General features: G+C 54.4%; 1 protein-coding gene across 9 annotated transcripts in view; it reads right to left on the bottom strand.

The window, feature by feature from the left end:
• MROH2A (maestro heat like repeat family member 2A) overlaps positions 1–15,851 on the bottom strand; it is a 51,046-nt gene that overhangs the window by 29,251 nt on the left and 5,944 nt on the right. For 8 of the 9 annotated variants that reach the window (XR_014829333.1, XM_084999119.1, XM_013984614.3 and 5 more), the window contains 13 exons: positions 15,330–15,492; positions 13,148–13,246; positions 12,402–12,553; positions 11,733–11,876; positions 10,093–10,185; positions 9,786–9,864; positions 9,543–9,656; positions 6,465–6,541; positions 5,440–5,559; positions 5,047–5,157; positions 2,539–2,686; positions 850–890; positions 157–298 (listed from right to left, as the gene is read on the bottom strand). Coding sequence is in view for 8 of the 9 variants with exons in the window: in XM_084999119.1 (XP_084855245.1) it covers positions 157–298; positions 850–890; positions 2,539–2,686; positions 5,047–5,157; positions 5,440–5,559; positions 6,465–6,541; positions 9,543–9,656; positions 9,786–9,864; positions 10,093–10,185; positions 11,733–11,876; positions 12,402–12,553; positions 13,148–13,246; positions 15,330–15,492 (1,483 nt within the window). In the remaining variant the exon portion in view is untranslated. Of the gene's footprint in view, positions 1–156; positions 299–849; positions 891–2,514; positions 2,687–5,046; positions 5,158–5,439; positions 5,560–6,464; positions 6,542–9,542; positions 9,657–9,785; positions 9,865–10,092; positions 10,186–11,732; positions 11,877–12,401; positions 12,554–13,147; positions 13,247–15,329; positions 15,493–15,851 lie in introns of all 9 variants that reach the window. The other variant, XM_084999118.1, reaches the window with a different exon arrangement.

Here is a 15,851-nt window from a genome sequence, read left to right as displayed (position 1 = left end):
AGGATGGGCTCACCACGTGATGCTTTTCCCTCCCCACCTTCCCAAGAGGCTGTGCCAGCCACGCGGAGCCTCGCTCCTGCTGTCCAGACCATGCGGTCGGTACCCGGCATAAACACTGAGGAGGGCTGGTTCAGGAACACGCCCCGGGGCCCTCACCTTCCAGGTACTTGACCAGCAGCGGGATCTCCAGCTCCCACATATCAGCCATGGAGGGTGCGATGCTCTGGCTCAGGGTCCGCAGAAGGTTGAGCATGGCAATCCCGCGACCCTCCCCCTTGTATGGGGAGGACATGAGCACCTGGAGGGCAGGGCAACTCCAGTGGGACCCTGCCCTGCTAGGCAGCCCCAGGCCCCTCACTCCCCACCCTGGAGCCTTGCTGTCCATGCTCATAAAGGGAGAGCTGGACGGGATGGGTGGTTTTCAAACAGAGCTCCGAGGATCCCTGGGAGCAGAACATCCCTGCAAAGGATGCTGCAGGAGGAAGAGGATGAGGGGCAAGACTGTGAGCTCCCCCGATCCCGGATGCCATGGAGCCTGGGTTAGTGTCCAGGGTCACAAGGAGGAGGATCCATGGGTATAGGACTGAGCTGGACCCCCAGGGACGGGCAGGCTATTGGCAGTGTCCTAGAGGTGCTTTGGGGCCTTTCAAGGCCCAACAGAGAAATCTTGGAGCATGTTGCCCCTCCACATCTACCCAAGAGGGACAACAGGGACCTGGAAAGCTCTGTCCTGCCGAGCATCCAGCTCCCTCCTCTCCCTGGAGACTCTGGGAATTAGGAGCTCAAAGGACAGACGTGACAGGACACAGCCTTGGCCAGGCCAGGGGACAGCCCATGTGAGCCACTCACCAGGAGACGGGCCAGCAGCTTCTGCGGTGCAGGCAGGTCCACTGAGGAGAAGAAGATGCGACCCCAGCTGAAGCGGCCCCGCTCCCGAGCCCCTGGAGAAACTTTGCCCTGCAAGGTGCTTTCCCAGCAGTGTCCACTTGCCCCCCAGAATGGAAGATGGGCCAGGCGGGAGGACGTTCCATAAAGAACATCATTATATTGGAGTTCCCGTCGTGGCGCAGTGGTTAACGAATCCGACTAGGAACCATGAGGTTGCGGGTTCGGTCCCTGCCCTTGCTCAGTGGGTTAACAATCCGGCATTGCTGTGAGCTGTGGTGTAGATTGCAGACACGGCTCGGATCCCGAGTTGCTGTGGCTCTGGCGTAGGCTGGCAGCTACAGCTCCGATTCAAGCCCTAGCCTGGGAATCTCCATATGCTGTGGGAGCGGCCCAAGAAATGGCAAAAAGACAAAAAGAAAAAAAGAAAAAAAAAAAAGAACATCATTATAATTGGCTTAAGGGAAGAGGGGAGCCCTAGGGGCCTGGGTCTTAGAAGATGCTGTTTTCAGGACACGCCCACCGTGTAGCAGACACCAGGACCGCAGTGAGGGTGCTTTCCTCCTGCTCTGAATCTTGTTGAGCCAACAATAAGTCGAACACCCACTCCTCTCACTTCACAGCCCTCTGCAAGCTTTGGGAGGCAATGAGCCCATGAGAAGCAAACTCACAGCACTGGGACCAGTGGGCGAGGGAGGGCCTGGCCTGCTGAGAAGCTGCGGGGGGTGGAGCCCAGGGGAGCACCCAGCCCCAGAGGCAGGGTGGAGGCTGAGGAAGACATCGGGGTGGCCTAGCTGGCTGCTCCGAGCAGGCTCTGCCCTTTGCCGCCCCCAGGTCCTGCAATGGTCCCGGTCACCTCTGGTCGCTGGTTGTGCCCATCTACAAAGCCCCAGGCCCGTGAGAGCAACTTCCTTGGGACAGCAGTGTCACCGGAAGTGGCTCAGCCTAGCTGCTTTCTTGCATATACAGTGTTAATGATGCTCCTTTGTGGGGGCAGGGCAGTGGGGGGTGATTTCAGAGGACTGAAAGGGCTCTGAAATTTCAATCTGGAGGAACTGGATGCGATGGCTCTAGTTCCTCCAGCTGGCTCACAGGGGCCCAGAGAGCTCACACCTGGAGAAGACCTGAGCCAGGATCCCTGCAGGTGAGGCCTGGGCAGGGGGTGTGAGCCCAGGGCAGGGTGGGGGGGTGGGTAGATGTGAGGCAGGCAGCTGCCAGAGGAAGATTGTATAATTTTGTTGTTGGTGGTGGTGGTGTTTGTCTTTTTAGGGCCACACTCTCGGCATATGGAGGTTCCCAGGCTAGGGGTCTAATCAGAGCTGCAGCTGCCAGCCTACACCACAGCCACAGCCACAGGGGATCCGAGCCGCATCTGCAACCTACACCACAGCTCACGATAGCACCAGATCCTTAACCCACTGAGCAGGGCCAAGGATTGAACCCACATCCTTATGGATACTAGTTGGGTTTGTTATGCTGAGCCACATGGGAACTCCAGAAGTTTGTACGATCTTAACCTCCTCCTACATGGCGAGGGCGGCCTTCAGCCTGGCTACTTGGACCCTGCAGTGCTCCCCAGAGAAGTGGGAAGGTCCCAAGGCATGGAGCGGCCCAGCTGCCCAGCCCCACCTGCCGCCCAAGGATGCTGCCCACCATGCCTGCCCTTGCTGGTCGCATTGGCCTCCACGTCCTTGGTGTGAAGCTGGCGTTCTGCCAGGTTTGTGAGGCTGATGCAGATGGGGGTCAAGGCCTCTGTGTAGTCTGTCTCCATGATGTAGCACAGGAGCCTCACCCAGAACTCCTGCAGGGGTGGTGGGTGGGTGCAGAATTAGCCCAGGCATTCAGTGGCCACCTGAGGGGATGGGTCAGGCTCCTCCTACAGTGTCACATCACCCCCACTTCTCCAGAACCGCACCCGGACCCAGTGACTGCCACAGCCCTGACTGGCTCTGTCAAAACCATCCCAGCGGTACCCACCAGACACGGCCGGAAGAGTCAGCTAGTCATGGGCACCCCCCACTCTGTGCCTGCTGGCCTCACCCCAAACCCACACCCATCACATCCTCTTTGACCTCTTGGATCCGCCCTCCAACCCCAAATCCTCTAGAGGGCACCTCGGGCAGAAAACCCAGCCATGTTTGTCAATTGTCATGATCAATTCATGTGTCAGCTTGGCAAGTGAAGGTACCCAGTTATCCATCAAACACTAATCTAGATGTGGCCATGAAGGTGTCTGGTAAATCTGATGCAAGTCCAGAATGTAGAAAGGGGATTAATCTGGACAACACCAGTGGACTTCATCCGATCAGTTGAGAGCAAAAAACAGGTTTCCCTGAGGAAGCAGATTGCCTCGAGGCTGCAGCCTCAGCTGCTGCATGAGTCTCCAGGTCACCAGCCTGCCCTCTAAATTTTAGACTTGGCATCTGTCCAGAGAAAACCATGACTCAAGAAGATGCATGTACTCCAATGTTCATGGCAGCACTATATACAATAGGCAAGACATGGAAACAACCTAAATGTCCAGAGACAGAGGAGTGGATAAAGAAGATGTGGTACATACACAATGGAATATTACTCAGCCATTGAAGGGAATGAAATAACAGCATTTGCAGCAACATGGATGGCCCTAGAAATTATCATGCTAAGTGAAGTCAGTCAGACAATGAGGTACCAACATCAAATGTTATCACTTACATGTGGACTCTGGAAAAAGGACACAATGAACTTCTTTGCAGAACAGATACTGACTCACAGACTTAGAAAACCTTATGGTTTCCAAAGGAGAGAGATTGGGGGGGTGGGGGGATGCACTAAAAGTTTGGGATGGAAATGCTATAAAATTTGGTTGTGATGACTGTTGTACAACTATAAATGTAATAAAAATTCATTGAGTAATTAAAAGAATAAAAAATAAAAAATAGATTTCAGACTTGCCAACCTTCACAATTGCACAAGCCAATTCCTGGAAATAAAGCAAACGATATGCCTCTCTCTCCTGGTTCTATTTCTTGACAGATCCTTAGAGCTGCATCTCTAGCCTCCAACTTCACCCTCCCATCTCCCATCTCCTCATGTGATCACGGAACACCCCCAGGTAATCCTGGTTCCACTCAGCCCCATTCCCACCCCTAACTCTTTGGGGTGAGCTCCTGTGCTAACAATTGAAATTGTTTGACTTGTTCTAGCCACCAGGACTAGAATCCCTAGCTCCTGGGGTACCCCAGGGAGACAGCATGGTGAACTAGAAAGAGAATTTTAATCCTGGCTCCACTGTTTACCAACTTAGACTCTTGAGCAACTTACTGAGTCCCTTGGAGAGCCAGTTTTCTCATCTACAAAAGCAGGGTAGTAATAATAGACCTTACCTCACAGGGTTGTTGGGATAATTAAATGAGATTCTACATATTGCACATCTAGTATAGCACTTGCTACCTGTAGGTGCCCAATGGATTGTAGTATTATTATTAATATTATTATTATTATTGCTGTAATTAATATAAGCTGCCACTGGATGGGGGCCATCTAGACCATGGCCTCACTTAACAGACCATGACTCCCTCCTTATGCTGTCATGGTAAATTTTTCCTCTCTTATTGCTATGTCACATTGTGTTACAATTAAAAGTTGACACATGTGTTTCCCCTAAAGCCTATGGAAAATCTTAGGGTCATACTGAGCCCTCCCAGGGTATGCCCTGGTGTCTTTCACATTGTAGGAACTCACTGAATATTTGTGGAATTAAACCACTAAAATCACTTATTTACACACACACACACATGCACACACACACACACCCCTAGACTGAATGGGCTTTAAGATAATGAACACATTACCTTAAATGTGTTGACAGATCAACAGTACCTTTGATAAGTCAACTTATTAGGTCAATAAGTCAACTGATACTTATTAGGTCTACCGTGTGCCTTGTGCTGGCATCTGAGGGCACTGATTTCCCATCAAGGGCCTAGATCTTGAAAGACAAGAGCTCAGGTAATTGGAAGATCAGGGCCCCCCTGCCATTCCAGGTAGTGAGAATGGGAGAAGCAAGGCTGCTGAATTCTGAGCCAGCACCATGTCCCCGAGCCCAGCGCAGTGTGGACTCGAGGCATGGGCTCCAGCCATCAGCACAGGCCCGGGGGCAGGTGGGCGGGGCTCACTCACATTGGTCATCCCACTGACAGAGGAGGTGATGACCCTCACGGTGTCCATGGTGACCTTGTGGACCATCTTCTCCTCCAGGTCCCTCTGGTAACAGCTTTCCCGGTGATTTGTCTGGAACACAGAACCGAGGGGCTTGTCGTGGTCCTGGCTGTGGGTTCCTCACCCCCATGAGGCCCGATGCCTGGAGGCTGACTCTCCAGGAAGCCCAGGGCTGTGCACGTGTTTCAGTATTTCCTAGACTCCTACACCTTGCTGTGTGTGTCCAGGTACTCAAGCGAATGGACACGCACGTGGGCTTGCACTGGGCACCCTGAGCAGTATTCTCTCCTCTGCACCACCAGGTGCCTTTCCAAAGTCCAGCTGCTCCATGGTCTGCCCGGCAGGGCCACTCACCAGTTTGTAGGTGGATAAGGTCAGCTGCACGGACACATACTTCAGGCCCCAGCCTTTGATCCTGTCCTGGAAGCCAGACAGGGCCAACTGACTGATGATTCGGAGGATAGCCATTCTCACCTGAAGGGACAGAGGGCAGACACGGCGGGACTTAGCGGTCCGGCATCCGACACCCAATCCTGCCACACGAGACAGCTGGAATTGAGGGTGCTCTGGTCTGGAAGGGGCCTCAGGGACCCCCTGGCTACTGCCCTCTCTGTCCACCATCCGCCCTCATCCAGGGGTCCCACTCCGCAGCACGCCCACCCAGGAGCCTCGTCTGAGCCCTCTGACAGAGACACTAGCACGCCTGTTTCTCTGTAGGCTGCTCTAACCTGGTGTCCCTGAGTGGGGACAACCAGCCTCTTATTCTAGGCACCCAGGGGCTCATACGTGGGGGTGTCCCTCTTCCCTTGAGGTCCTCCAGGTACTGAAGGCAGCTCTGCCCCCGTCTCCAGCCCTGTGCAGACCCCCGTCCCGGATCACCCCTTCCTGAGACCCGAGGGCTCAACAGCATTTCCCCAGGGTCCACGTCCAGAAGCGGAGCTAAACTCAGGCAGCCCCGGCTGCCAAGGAGCTGGAACTGTGGTTTTTAGCCCAGATTTGGAGACTTGCTTTTTCTAATGTGGGAAAGACCTCATAAAACCCCTCGCCAGCCAAGCAGCTTGAGCGGAAGCTGGGTTTGCTCAGCCTCTCCTCCTTCCAGGGTGGTGTCTGAAACCCTTCACTGGAAAACTTCAGGTCCTAGTCAGGGTCTCGGGAGCAGGTCCACAGCTTCCAAGGGCCTCAGGCTCCCCTACAGGGCTGGCGGGGACGCTGGGCTTGTCATCAAAGGACTTGGCTTGAGGAGGCGGCCAGGGGCTCCACCCACAGAGATGAGGGGAGGGAGGGGTGCCGCTAGTGGGAGAAGGGCCCCCCCCGTGCCCCCCACCTGCCCCCCGCAGAGGCCCTGACGTGCATCCTCTCCTGGGCGCCCGCCCTGTTACCTTGGAGCGGGTATCAGAGAGTGTGTTCTTGACCACCCGGGTGGCCAGGTAGATGGTCCTGATACTCATTCTGGGCTCTGAAAGAGGAAACTGCCTGGAGATCTGCCGGCCGGGGTGGCGAGGCCACACCAGCCACCTTCCATGAGGTCCTGGTCCACATCAGGCCTCCCGAGAGCCTGACTCAGGCCCGCAAACTCAGGGGCACTTCCGTCAGAAGCCGCCCTGCCCATATCTCTGTGCTCTCAACACCCAGCCCAGCCCAGCACAGGGGGATGTAGTTTTTATTATGCTTCACTCCCCTGGCTTCTGCTCTGTGTGTGTGTGTCTCTCTCTCTCTCTTTTTTTTTTTTTTTTTTTTTTTTTTTTGCTTTTTGGAGCTGCACCTGTGGCATATGAAAGTTCCCAGGCTGGGGGTCAAATCAGAGCTACAGCTGCTGGCCTACACCACAGCCACAGCAACGCTGGCTCCAAGCCTTGTCTGCAACCTACACCATGGCTCAGGGCAATGCCAGATCCTTAACCCACTGAGCAATGCCAGATATCGAACCCATGTCCTCATGGATCCTAGTCGGGTTTGTTACCGCTGAGCCACAACGGGAAATTCTCTGTGTGTCTCTTTTAAACCTAGTGACTCTTTTTGAGGGCGGGGTCTCCCCCTAAGAATGCTTTAGTCTCCTCAGCTGGACACACAGTGCTAGACACAGAGCGGACACATGGGGGCTGCAAAGCACAGCTCCAGGGCCAAGCAGCCCAGGTTCAAACTCTCGCTCCAGCACATCCCAGCTGTGTGACTTTGGCTAAATTACCTAACCCCTCTGTGCTCGATTGAAGGAGGAAGATAAAGGGAGGTTAAAAAGAGCAGAGAGAAAGTTCTGGAGAGGTCAGTGTGGATGGAATCACAGTTAGGCACTTGTGCTGATGCTATGCTCAAGGCTAGATGTTACTAGAAGTCAATTCTGGTGGCAGAAAAATAAGAAATGAGCTCAGGGTATAAAGTGGCAGGTATTCAGACCCCAAGGGAGAATATTACAATTTAGAGTTTTTATCTCCAAAATGGAAACCTTTCTTTCTGATTATAAAAACTGTATAGGGGAGTTCCTATATAGGCTCAGTGGAAATGAATCTGACTAGCATCCTGAGGATGCAGGTTTGATCCCTGGCCTCACTCCGTGGGTTAAGGATCTGGCATTGCTGTGAGCTGTGGTGTAGATCACAGATGGGACTTGGATCTGGTGTTGCTGTGCCTGTGGCGTAGGCCAGCAACTACAGCTCTGATTCAACCCCTAGCCTGGGAACCTCCATATCCCACAGGTGTGACCCTAAAGAGAAAAACAAACAAAAAAACACCATAGGGAGTTCCCTGGTGGTCTAGTGGTTAGGATTTAGTGCTTTCACTGCTGCAGCCTGGGATACAGTCTCTGGTCTGGGAACTGAAATCCCACATCAAGCCACTGCATGCTGTGGGCAATAAGTAAATCAATCAATCAATCAATAAATAAAAATAGTATATGTTCATTGCAAAATTAAAATAAAAGATAACCACTCCTAACAGTTTAGGTGTGACCTTCTAAACCCTTGTATGCATAAATCAACACCAAGATTTCTCTCATATAACGAAGGTCATGCAACATATGCTGTCCCCTACTACACTGTTATAATTTATAGAGGGCAGCTTTTCCATGAAAAAGTTTAGGTGGTATAATATTCCATTGTGTGGCAGTATTATCATTAATTCCACAAATTCCGCAAAAACATGAATCTTTATCCATCTGTCTCCAGACAGTTAACAAAATGTTAGGTTGTTGAGCCCATGTTTTGGGCCCCATCCAACTGAGCACCCAAAATGGTTTATCAGTTTACACCCCTGTCAAGGAAGTAGGGGCTGGTTTCTTGTGTTCTAGACCAGCAGATAGGAGTTCATCATGGCTGAGCGGTAACAAACCCGAATAGGATCCATGAGGATTCGGGTTTGATCTCTGGCCTCGCTCAGTGGGTTGAGGATCCAGTATTGCCACAAGCTGTGGTGTAGGTCGCAGATGCGGTTCAGATCCTTCGTTGCTGTGGCTGTGGTGTAGGTTGGCAGCTGTAGCTCTGATTTGACCCCTAGCCTGGGAATTTCCATATGCTGCAGGTGCAGCCCTAAAAAGCAAAAAAATAAATAATAAAAATAGACCAGCAGATAGCAAAGTATAGCCTTAAGGCTAAACCCAGCCCAAAGCCTGTTTTTGTAGATAAATTTTATTAGAACACAGCCACACTCTGCAGTCTATGACTGCTTTTGCTCTACAAATTGCACAATTATGCATACAAATTGCATAATTGTCATAGACCGCGTGGCCTACAAAGCTGAATGTATTTTTGTTATCTGGCCTCTTACAAAAAAATGGCAAGGCCAATTCTAAACATTATCTTTATCATCTCTGGCCATAAGTAAGAAGGGTCTCCCTGTTTCTTAAATTTGCATTTCTTTAAGAGAGAGGTTTAATGTCAACAGATGTGTCTTCACATTCAGTTGTCCAGTTTGTACACTGCACAAGGACGCTCAGTTGAAGGGCTGAACTGAAGCCACCCACTCTTTGTAAGTCATGCATGACCACATGCTGCCAGTAGGGGGCATCTTGGTCAAATTCACACAAAGGTGTTCCCTGAGCTGCTGCTGTTGGGTACAGTATTTCCCTTTGGATATTAAGGCCAGGTTTAGGGTTTGGGCTTAGGGATTTAGAATCAGGGCTTCAGACTCAGCTTCCACATGGTCAATGGGGCTTTAGGGCTACGTCTATATGGTAGGCTTTATAGTCAGGCTTTGATTTAGCTTTGGGGGTTATACTAGGATTCAGATAAACAGTTTGCAGTTCAGACCCAGGTGGAAGCTGGGGTTCAGGCTTATGGAGAGGGGCGAGGGTGTGGAGGGTGGGACGCAGTGTTGCTTAAGTTCAAGGATAGAAAACATGAAGCAGCTGAGACCTGTGAGTCCTTGGCCCACCCAGCAGTGTCTGTGGAAGAGGAAATGAAGCAGGTCCAGACGTGGGTGACCCAGGGCCTCCCCTGACCCCTGCGCACCCTCCTGGCCATGCTCACCATCTGCGCTCACCACCGCCCTAATCAGGTTCAGGGTCCCCACACGGATGGCCTCCTTGCTCATCTCCATTTGGCTGAGGAAGAACTTCATCAGCTCCTTGGGGTAGGAGCGGGCTGCAGGCGGAAGGATGGCTTTAGTCACTCCCACTGAGCCAGAGCAGCAGGACCAGGCAGCCCTGTCCCCGTGCTCAGAGGGGATGGGACTCCCGCGGGGGCTCCCAGGGGACCCTGGGGGAACCTCACCAAGGGCTATGAAGCAGTGTACAATCTCCGTCAGGTTCTGGCTGCTGTACTGCTGCTGGGTGGGGGCCCTGGAGCACACCTGGGGAGGCGACATGCAGGGAGGGTGAGCCAGAAGGCAGCTGGGCAGGGGATGCAGGTGCAGGAGCACCACTGCCTCGCACCCAGCGGGAAGCAGGTGGGCGGGAGCGAGACAGGGGCTCCACCATCATCTCACCCTTGGCCCTGGCCCGTCCCGTCACCAGCCGCAGCCCAATTCCCACTGACCCACCCCAAGAATGCCACACCCGGCAGAGCCTGCTGGCCTCACCTGGACGTGCAGCTCCGTGAAGATGGTGTGCAGCTGCATTGGGGGGATAGGGGTGTTGGTGGTGACCGACATTTCCAGGATCTGCCTCAAGACCTGCAGCAAGAGGGAAATGGCAGGTGACCTTCTACCGACTCAAGGTCAAACTCTAGACTTTTGCTACTCAGTGTTTTCCATGATCTGAATCTATCAGCATCCTCTGGGAGCTAGTTAGAAATGGAACCCACTGTGGCGCAATGGGATCAGCAGCATATCTGCAGCACCATGATGCAGGTTCAATCCTGGCCCAGCACAGTGGGTTAAAGGATCTGGCGTTGCCATAGCTACGGTGTCGTTTGCAACTGTGACTTAGATTTGATCCCTGGCCCAGGAATTCCATATACCGTGGGGTGGAAAGGAAGGAAGGAAGGAAGGGAGGAAGGAGGGGAGGAACACAGCCGTTCAGGCGCTGCCCAGACCTCTGAATCCAACTCTGCTTCAACCAGCCCCCAGGTGACTCCTGTGCACAGCAAAGCTTGGGCAGTGCTGAGCCAGGGCTACTGAGCATGGCACTCAAGGCCCCTCTCCCCTTTCTCTCCTATTCACCTGGAGGTGAACCCCATCTTTAGACAGAAGGATCTACACGTGGCTCCATCACACTCATTTCTGCTCCTAGCTTTACAGCAAAGAGCCACACCTGGTCTGTCGGTGAGACCCTTTCACGGTCCATGTCAGCCTGGGCCATGCCGCCACTCAGAACCTCGCAAAGGCTCCATCTCACCCAGGTTTGAGACTGGCAGGGGTTGAATGGTGTCCCCCCCAAATTCATGTCCACCCAGAACCTCAGAGTGTGACCTGACTTGGAAAGGGGGTCTTTGTGCTATAACTAGTTAAGAATCTGGAGGTGAGATCACCCTGGGTTTAAGGCTGGCCTTAAATCCAATGACAGGTGTCCTTATGAGACGAGGACACAGAGAGCAACACAAAAAAGGCTTGTGAAGACAGAGGGGAGACTGCAGTGACACAATGCCTGGAGCCACCAGAAGCTGGAAGATGCCAGATTCTGCCCCAGAGCCTTCAGAAGGAGCACCGCCTGCCAAGACCTTGAATTTTTGTTGTTGTTGTCGCACCCACGGCATATGGAAGTTCCCAGGCTAGGGGTCGAATTGGAGCTGCAGCTGCCAGCCTACACCACCACCACAGCAACATGGGATCCGAGCTAGATCTGTATGCTACACCACAGCTCATGGCAATACCAGATCCTTAACCCACTGATCAAGGCCAGGGATTGAACCTGTGTCCTCATGGATACTGGTCAGATTCATTTCCGCTGAGCCCAAGACAGGAACTCTGCAACACCTTGATTTTGGACTTCTGGCCTCCAGAACCACCAGACCCCAAATTTCTGTTGTTTTAAGCCACCTGCCTCACGGGTCTTTGTTACGCAGCCCTAGGAAATGGGTACAAAGCCCATGCCCTCACCGTGGCCTCCCAGACCCTTCGGGATCTCGTTCTTTCCACCTGCAATGGCAGCATCCATTTCTTGGAGGGCCAATCAAAGCCAGGCCCCATGGCTCCCCCCAGATGCACCCCCCCCCGGGATGCATGGGAATCCCAAATACCCCCAGCCTCCAGCCCATGCGGCCGCCCACCCAGCCCCTCACCTGCGTGATGAAGAGCGCCTCCAGGCTGCCCTGGTACTCCGCCAGCAGCAGGGGGATGTAGTCGTACACCTGCTCCCGCAGGTCATCGTTGGGCAGGAGGAGGCTCAGCATGGGCTTCAGGGACTTGATGACCCCCAGCTTCACCTACCACGGGAGCAGGGTCTCCAGACACCTTGGCCCAGGACCCCCGGCAACCCTAGCCTCTGAATTCAGGACGCGTGGCAGAAGGGACCTGAGAGGTAAAGTCCAGGGGACCCCCAGGTGGGCAGCGAGCCCAGACTGTCCCCCAAGTCCTGGTTCTGTCACTTAGGTGACCTTGGGCAGATACTGAAGCTTTCTGTGTGTGCCTCAGGTTCCTCATTTATGAAACAGTCCAGCAGCCTAGAGTCAGCCTGGAAATCGGTCCCACAGGTAAACTGCTCGGACAGCACCCAGCACACATGTAGCAGGGACCCAACAAAGACCCTCGTCTAGCAATTCCTGGGGCCTTTATCAAGTCGCCTCCCAAGGCACCAGGGCCCACGTGGTTCAGTATCACAAGCTCCCGGCTCTGCCATTAATCAGGCCACCATCTCCCTGGGTCCAGGGGCGTCTCAGCCCTGCCAGCCCCGCAGGCTGGGGAACCTCGACAGGAGACCCAGGAGCTCTCCTGGGCAGGACACGTCTCACCTCGAGGTTGTGGTTCCTCAGCCACACGGTCACGAAATAGCGATACATGGGGAACAGCTTCATGGCAAACTGCTCCTCGGTCATCACGGGGTACACACTGTCCTCCAGGTGCCGCAGGTAAAACTGCACCGTCTCGCAGAAGGTCTCCATGGCTGCCCGTGGGGATGTGCAATGAGCCCAGAGGGGCCAGAGGCGAGACAACGCCTTCCCAGGCCACCGTCTCGGGATGGAGGGCTCATGCACTTCTATAACTAGCTGGTTTCTGAGATGGCCAAAGACGCTGCTGGAAAAATCTCCACCTGCGTCCCTCCCTCTCTGCTCTTCCAACCCCTTCATGGTTCCCTAATTTTTACCCTGTGTGTCCGTGTGTGACAGACCCACTCCAAGGAGGAGCACAGGTATGACTGGACCCTGCCCTTGAGTCTTAGGTCAAGGGTAGGACCTGGAAAAAGACTCTTTTCACTCACATCCTGGAGATTCCAGGGCAGAGGGCAGCAAAGACATTTGCCCTATTTTTCTCAAGTATTGGAGGTTTGAGCTACAAAAACATTGTCATCAAAATCTGGGGCCACGTGGTCCAATGTAAACGGCATCGAAAACCTGCCCGAGTCAAGCCCAACCTGGAGACACTTTCCTGGTCTCCCTCTCCTGTTATTCCCATTGCCTTCTGTCTCCACCTGTTCACCCCTCCCTCCTCTCCCAACACCTGGATGGGCCAGACCTGCAGGCCCAGGTGGGAAACGTACCACTGCAGATCGCCTGACGCATCTTGGCTTCGTTGGCGAGCCTCAGCATCGTGAACACGGTGGCCAGCGTGATGCCCATGTAGGGCATGAACTCAAACACTGTGGGATGGGGGCACGGGTGGAGGATGAGCCCGCACCTCCAGCCGCCCCCACCCCGCACAGAGCCAGGGAACCCCCTTTGTGTGGGCAGCCTGAAGCAGATGAGAGGGGAAGGAGGTGGGCCAGAGGGCAGGAGGGGAAAGGGGAGGGGAGGGAGGAGGAAGAGAAGGGGAGACGGGATGTGGGCTCCCCTAGAAGCCTCCGGCTCTACGGGTGTCCCCAAAGTTCTGGGATAAAAAATAAGAAACAGAGAGATTGGGCGTGAGGAAGTCAACAAAGGCCACAGGCAGCAGAAGAAGAGAGCAAAGAAGGAAGGAAACTGGGAGATGGGAGAGAAAAAAGAGGCGGTGTCCAGTGACAGACCATCCTAGCCTCCGGCCCTGGCCCCGCCAGCTCCTCTTTTCAGAGTCCCCTCCGGGCTGGACCCCATCCCCTGCCACCGCTGCCGCTCTTCAGGCTGTGGCTTCGGTGCACACAGGCCGCCCCCCCTTGACCCGAGCCCCTCATTTCTCTCCCCCACCTCGGGTCCTCACCACCTCTCCCGCATCCCCTGCAAGCCGCCTTCTCAGGTGCCCCAGAGGACGGGCCACAATGGCCCCTGTGCCCCTCCCGAGTCCCTCCCTTTCTCAAAGGCCCCAGGACACCACGTGGTCCTCATCTCACCCCTGATTCGGTTCCCCGGAGAAGTCTTCTCCGATTCGGGGCTTCTCCTGGCTGGAGGCTGGCCCTTTCCCTCCTCTCTCTGCTTTCACTCCGTTGGGGTCAACTACCATGGGCAACACTCTGAGGGCCCCCCCTGGAGGATGAGCCCAGACCTGCCCTCTGACCTCAGCATCACGCATCCAGTGCCCCTTGACTCTGCACTTGGACATCTCACAGGGGATGCGAACTCATCACACACGAGAGGAAACATTTGAGCCCCAAGTTCTCTCTCCCCAGTGTTTCCTGTCTCGGGAGACGGAACACGCCGTACACGCAGCTGCTCAGACCTGAAAGCCGGCAGTCCCTTTACCTCTCACACCCAAGCCATCAGCGAGTCCACTGACCACGGCCCTGTCTTGTTGCCCACTTCTGTCCATCAAATGAGTCCCCAGGCTGAGCCACCGTCACCTTTCACACCTCCCATGTCCTCTCCATCCTCACAGCAGCAAGGATGGCCTTTCTGGAAGTTTCATCAGGCAACTCTGCAGCTTCAAATCCTTCCACAGCTCCCTGGGGGCCCTCAAACCAAGTCCAGACCCTTCACCACGACCACTAGGCTCCGCCTAGCTCTCGGACCCCCTCTTCCGCCTATCTCCCCTCACTAACTCCAGCCACGGTGACGTCTCAGTTCTCCAGAGGAACCAAGCTTTCTCCTGCCGCAGGGCCTTTGCACACTCTGTGCAGAATGTCTTTCCTCATTTCTGCTTCACAGAAATACTCCTCACTGGATCCTTCAGGTCAGAGCGGAAGTATCGCCACCGCCGTGAGGGCCCCACAGAGATGAGGTCCCCTCCCCACTTCTTGATCTCAAACAGCCGCCTGTCTCCTCTCTCCATAACTACCACCTCATTTTAGGATGATCTGTTTTCTTGTTTCCTGGTTCCCAGTGTTTTTCTCACCTGTGGTCCAGCAGCCCCTGCAAGGCCTGCCTGGAGCAGGTGCTCAGCACAGGTTCGTGGAATGAAAGAGAGGGAGGGAGAAGGGGGGCTGAGCAGACAGAGGACAAGGCAGCCAGAGCAGAGGAGGGGAGAGGTGTGGAGGAGAAGACGGGAATGAAGACATCGGAATGAAGGCAGAAACACAGAGAGAGTCTTAGCAGCTGAGAGAGACAGAGACACACAGACGTGAAAAGGAGGAAGGCCGAGAAAGATAAGAAGAGAGAGGAGTACGAGTTCCGGCTGTGGGGCTGTGGCGCTGCGGGTTAATGATCCTGCTTGTCTCTATAAAGGCACCTGTTCGATCCCCGGCCCGGGAACTCCCATTTAAAAAAAGAAGAGAGATGCGTGGAAGGGGATAGGGGCAGAGACAAGGACAAAGGCCCAGTGGGAGCAGAGGGCAGCCTGAACCGGCCAGACTCAGGGCTGAGGCCCCCGGTGCCTACCGTTGCCATTGGCCAGCTTTGCCAGGGTGAGGATGACAAATTCATCCGTGAGGCTGAGGGGCTTGAGGTGGTGCTGCAGCTCATACATGACCAGGCTGAAGTGGTTCCGGGACAGGGCCACCAGGGTGTCACTGGCCACCTCTGCCCTCAGGTAGCCCTCCATCTGCAGGGGGCAGGTGAGGGACATGTGGTGTCACCAGCAGCTGCTGCTCCCCAGCTGCTCCATTACCCCTGGGTCCCCTCAGACACGCTCAGCCTTTTTTTTTTTTTTTTTTTTTTTTGTCTTTTTAGGGCCACACCTGTGGCATATGGAGGTTCCCAGGCTAGGGATCTAATCAGAGCTGTGGCCCCCGGCCTACACCACAGCCACAGCAACACAGGATCCAAGCTGCATCTGCAATCTACACCACAGCTCACGTCTACGCTGTATCCCCAACCCACTGAGCGAGGCCAGGGACTGAACCTGTGTCCTCATGGATGCTAATTGGGTTCATTAACATCCGAACGGCGATGGGAACGCCA

This window comes from Sus scrofa, chromosome 15 (assembly GCF_054392235.1).
Source record: "Sus scrofa isolate SSC_HxYL_T2T_F1_AM1 chromosome 15, Sscrofa_HxYL_maternal_Yorkshire_Landrace_v2.0, whole genome shotgun sequence".
NCBI lineage: Eukaryota > Metazoa > Chordata > Mammalia > Artiodactyla > Suidae > Sus > Sus scrofa.
This window is presented reverse-complemented; position numbering and strand designations above follow the sequence as displayed.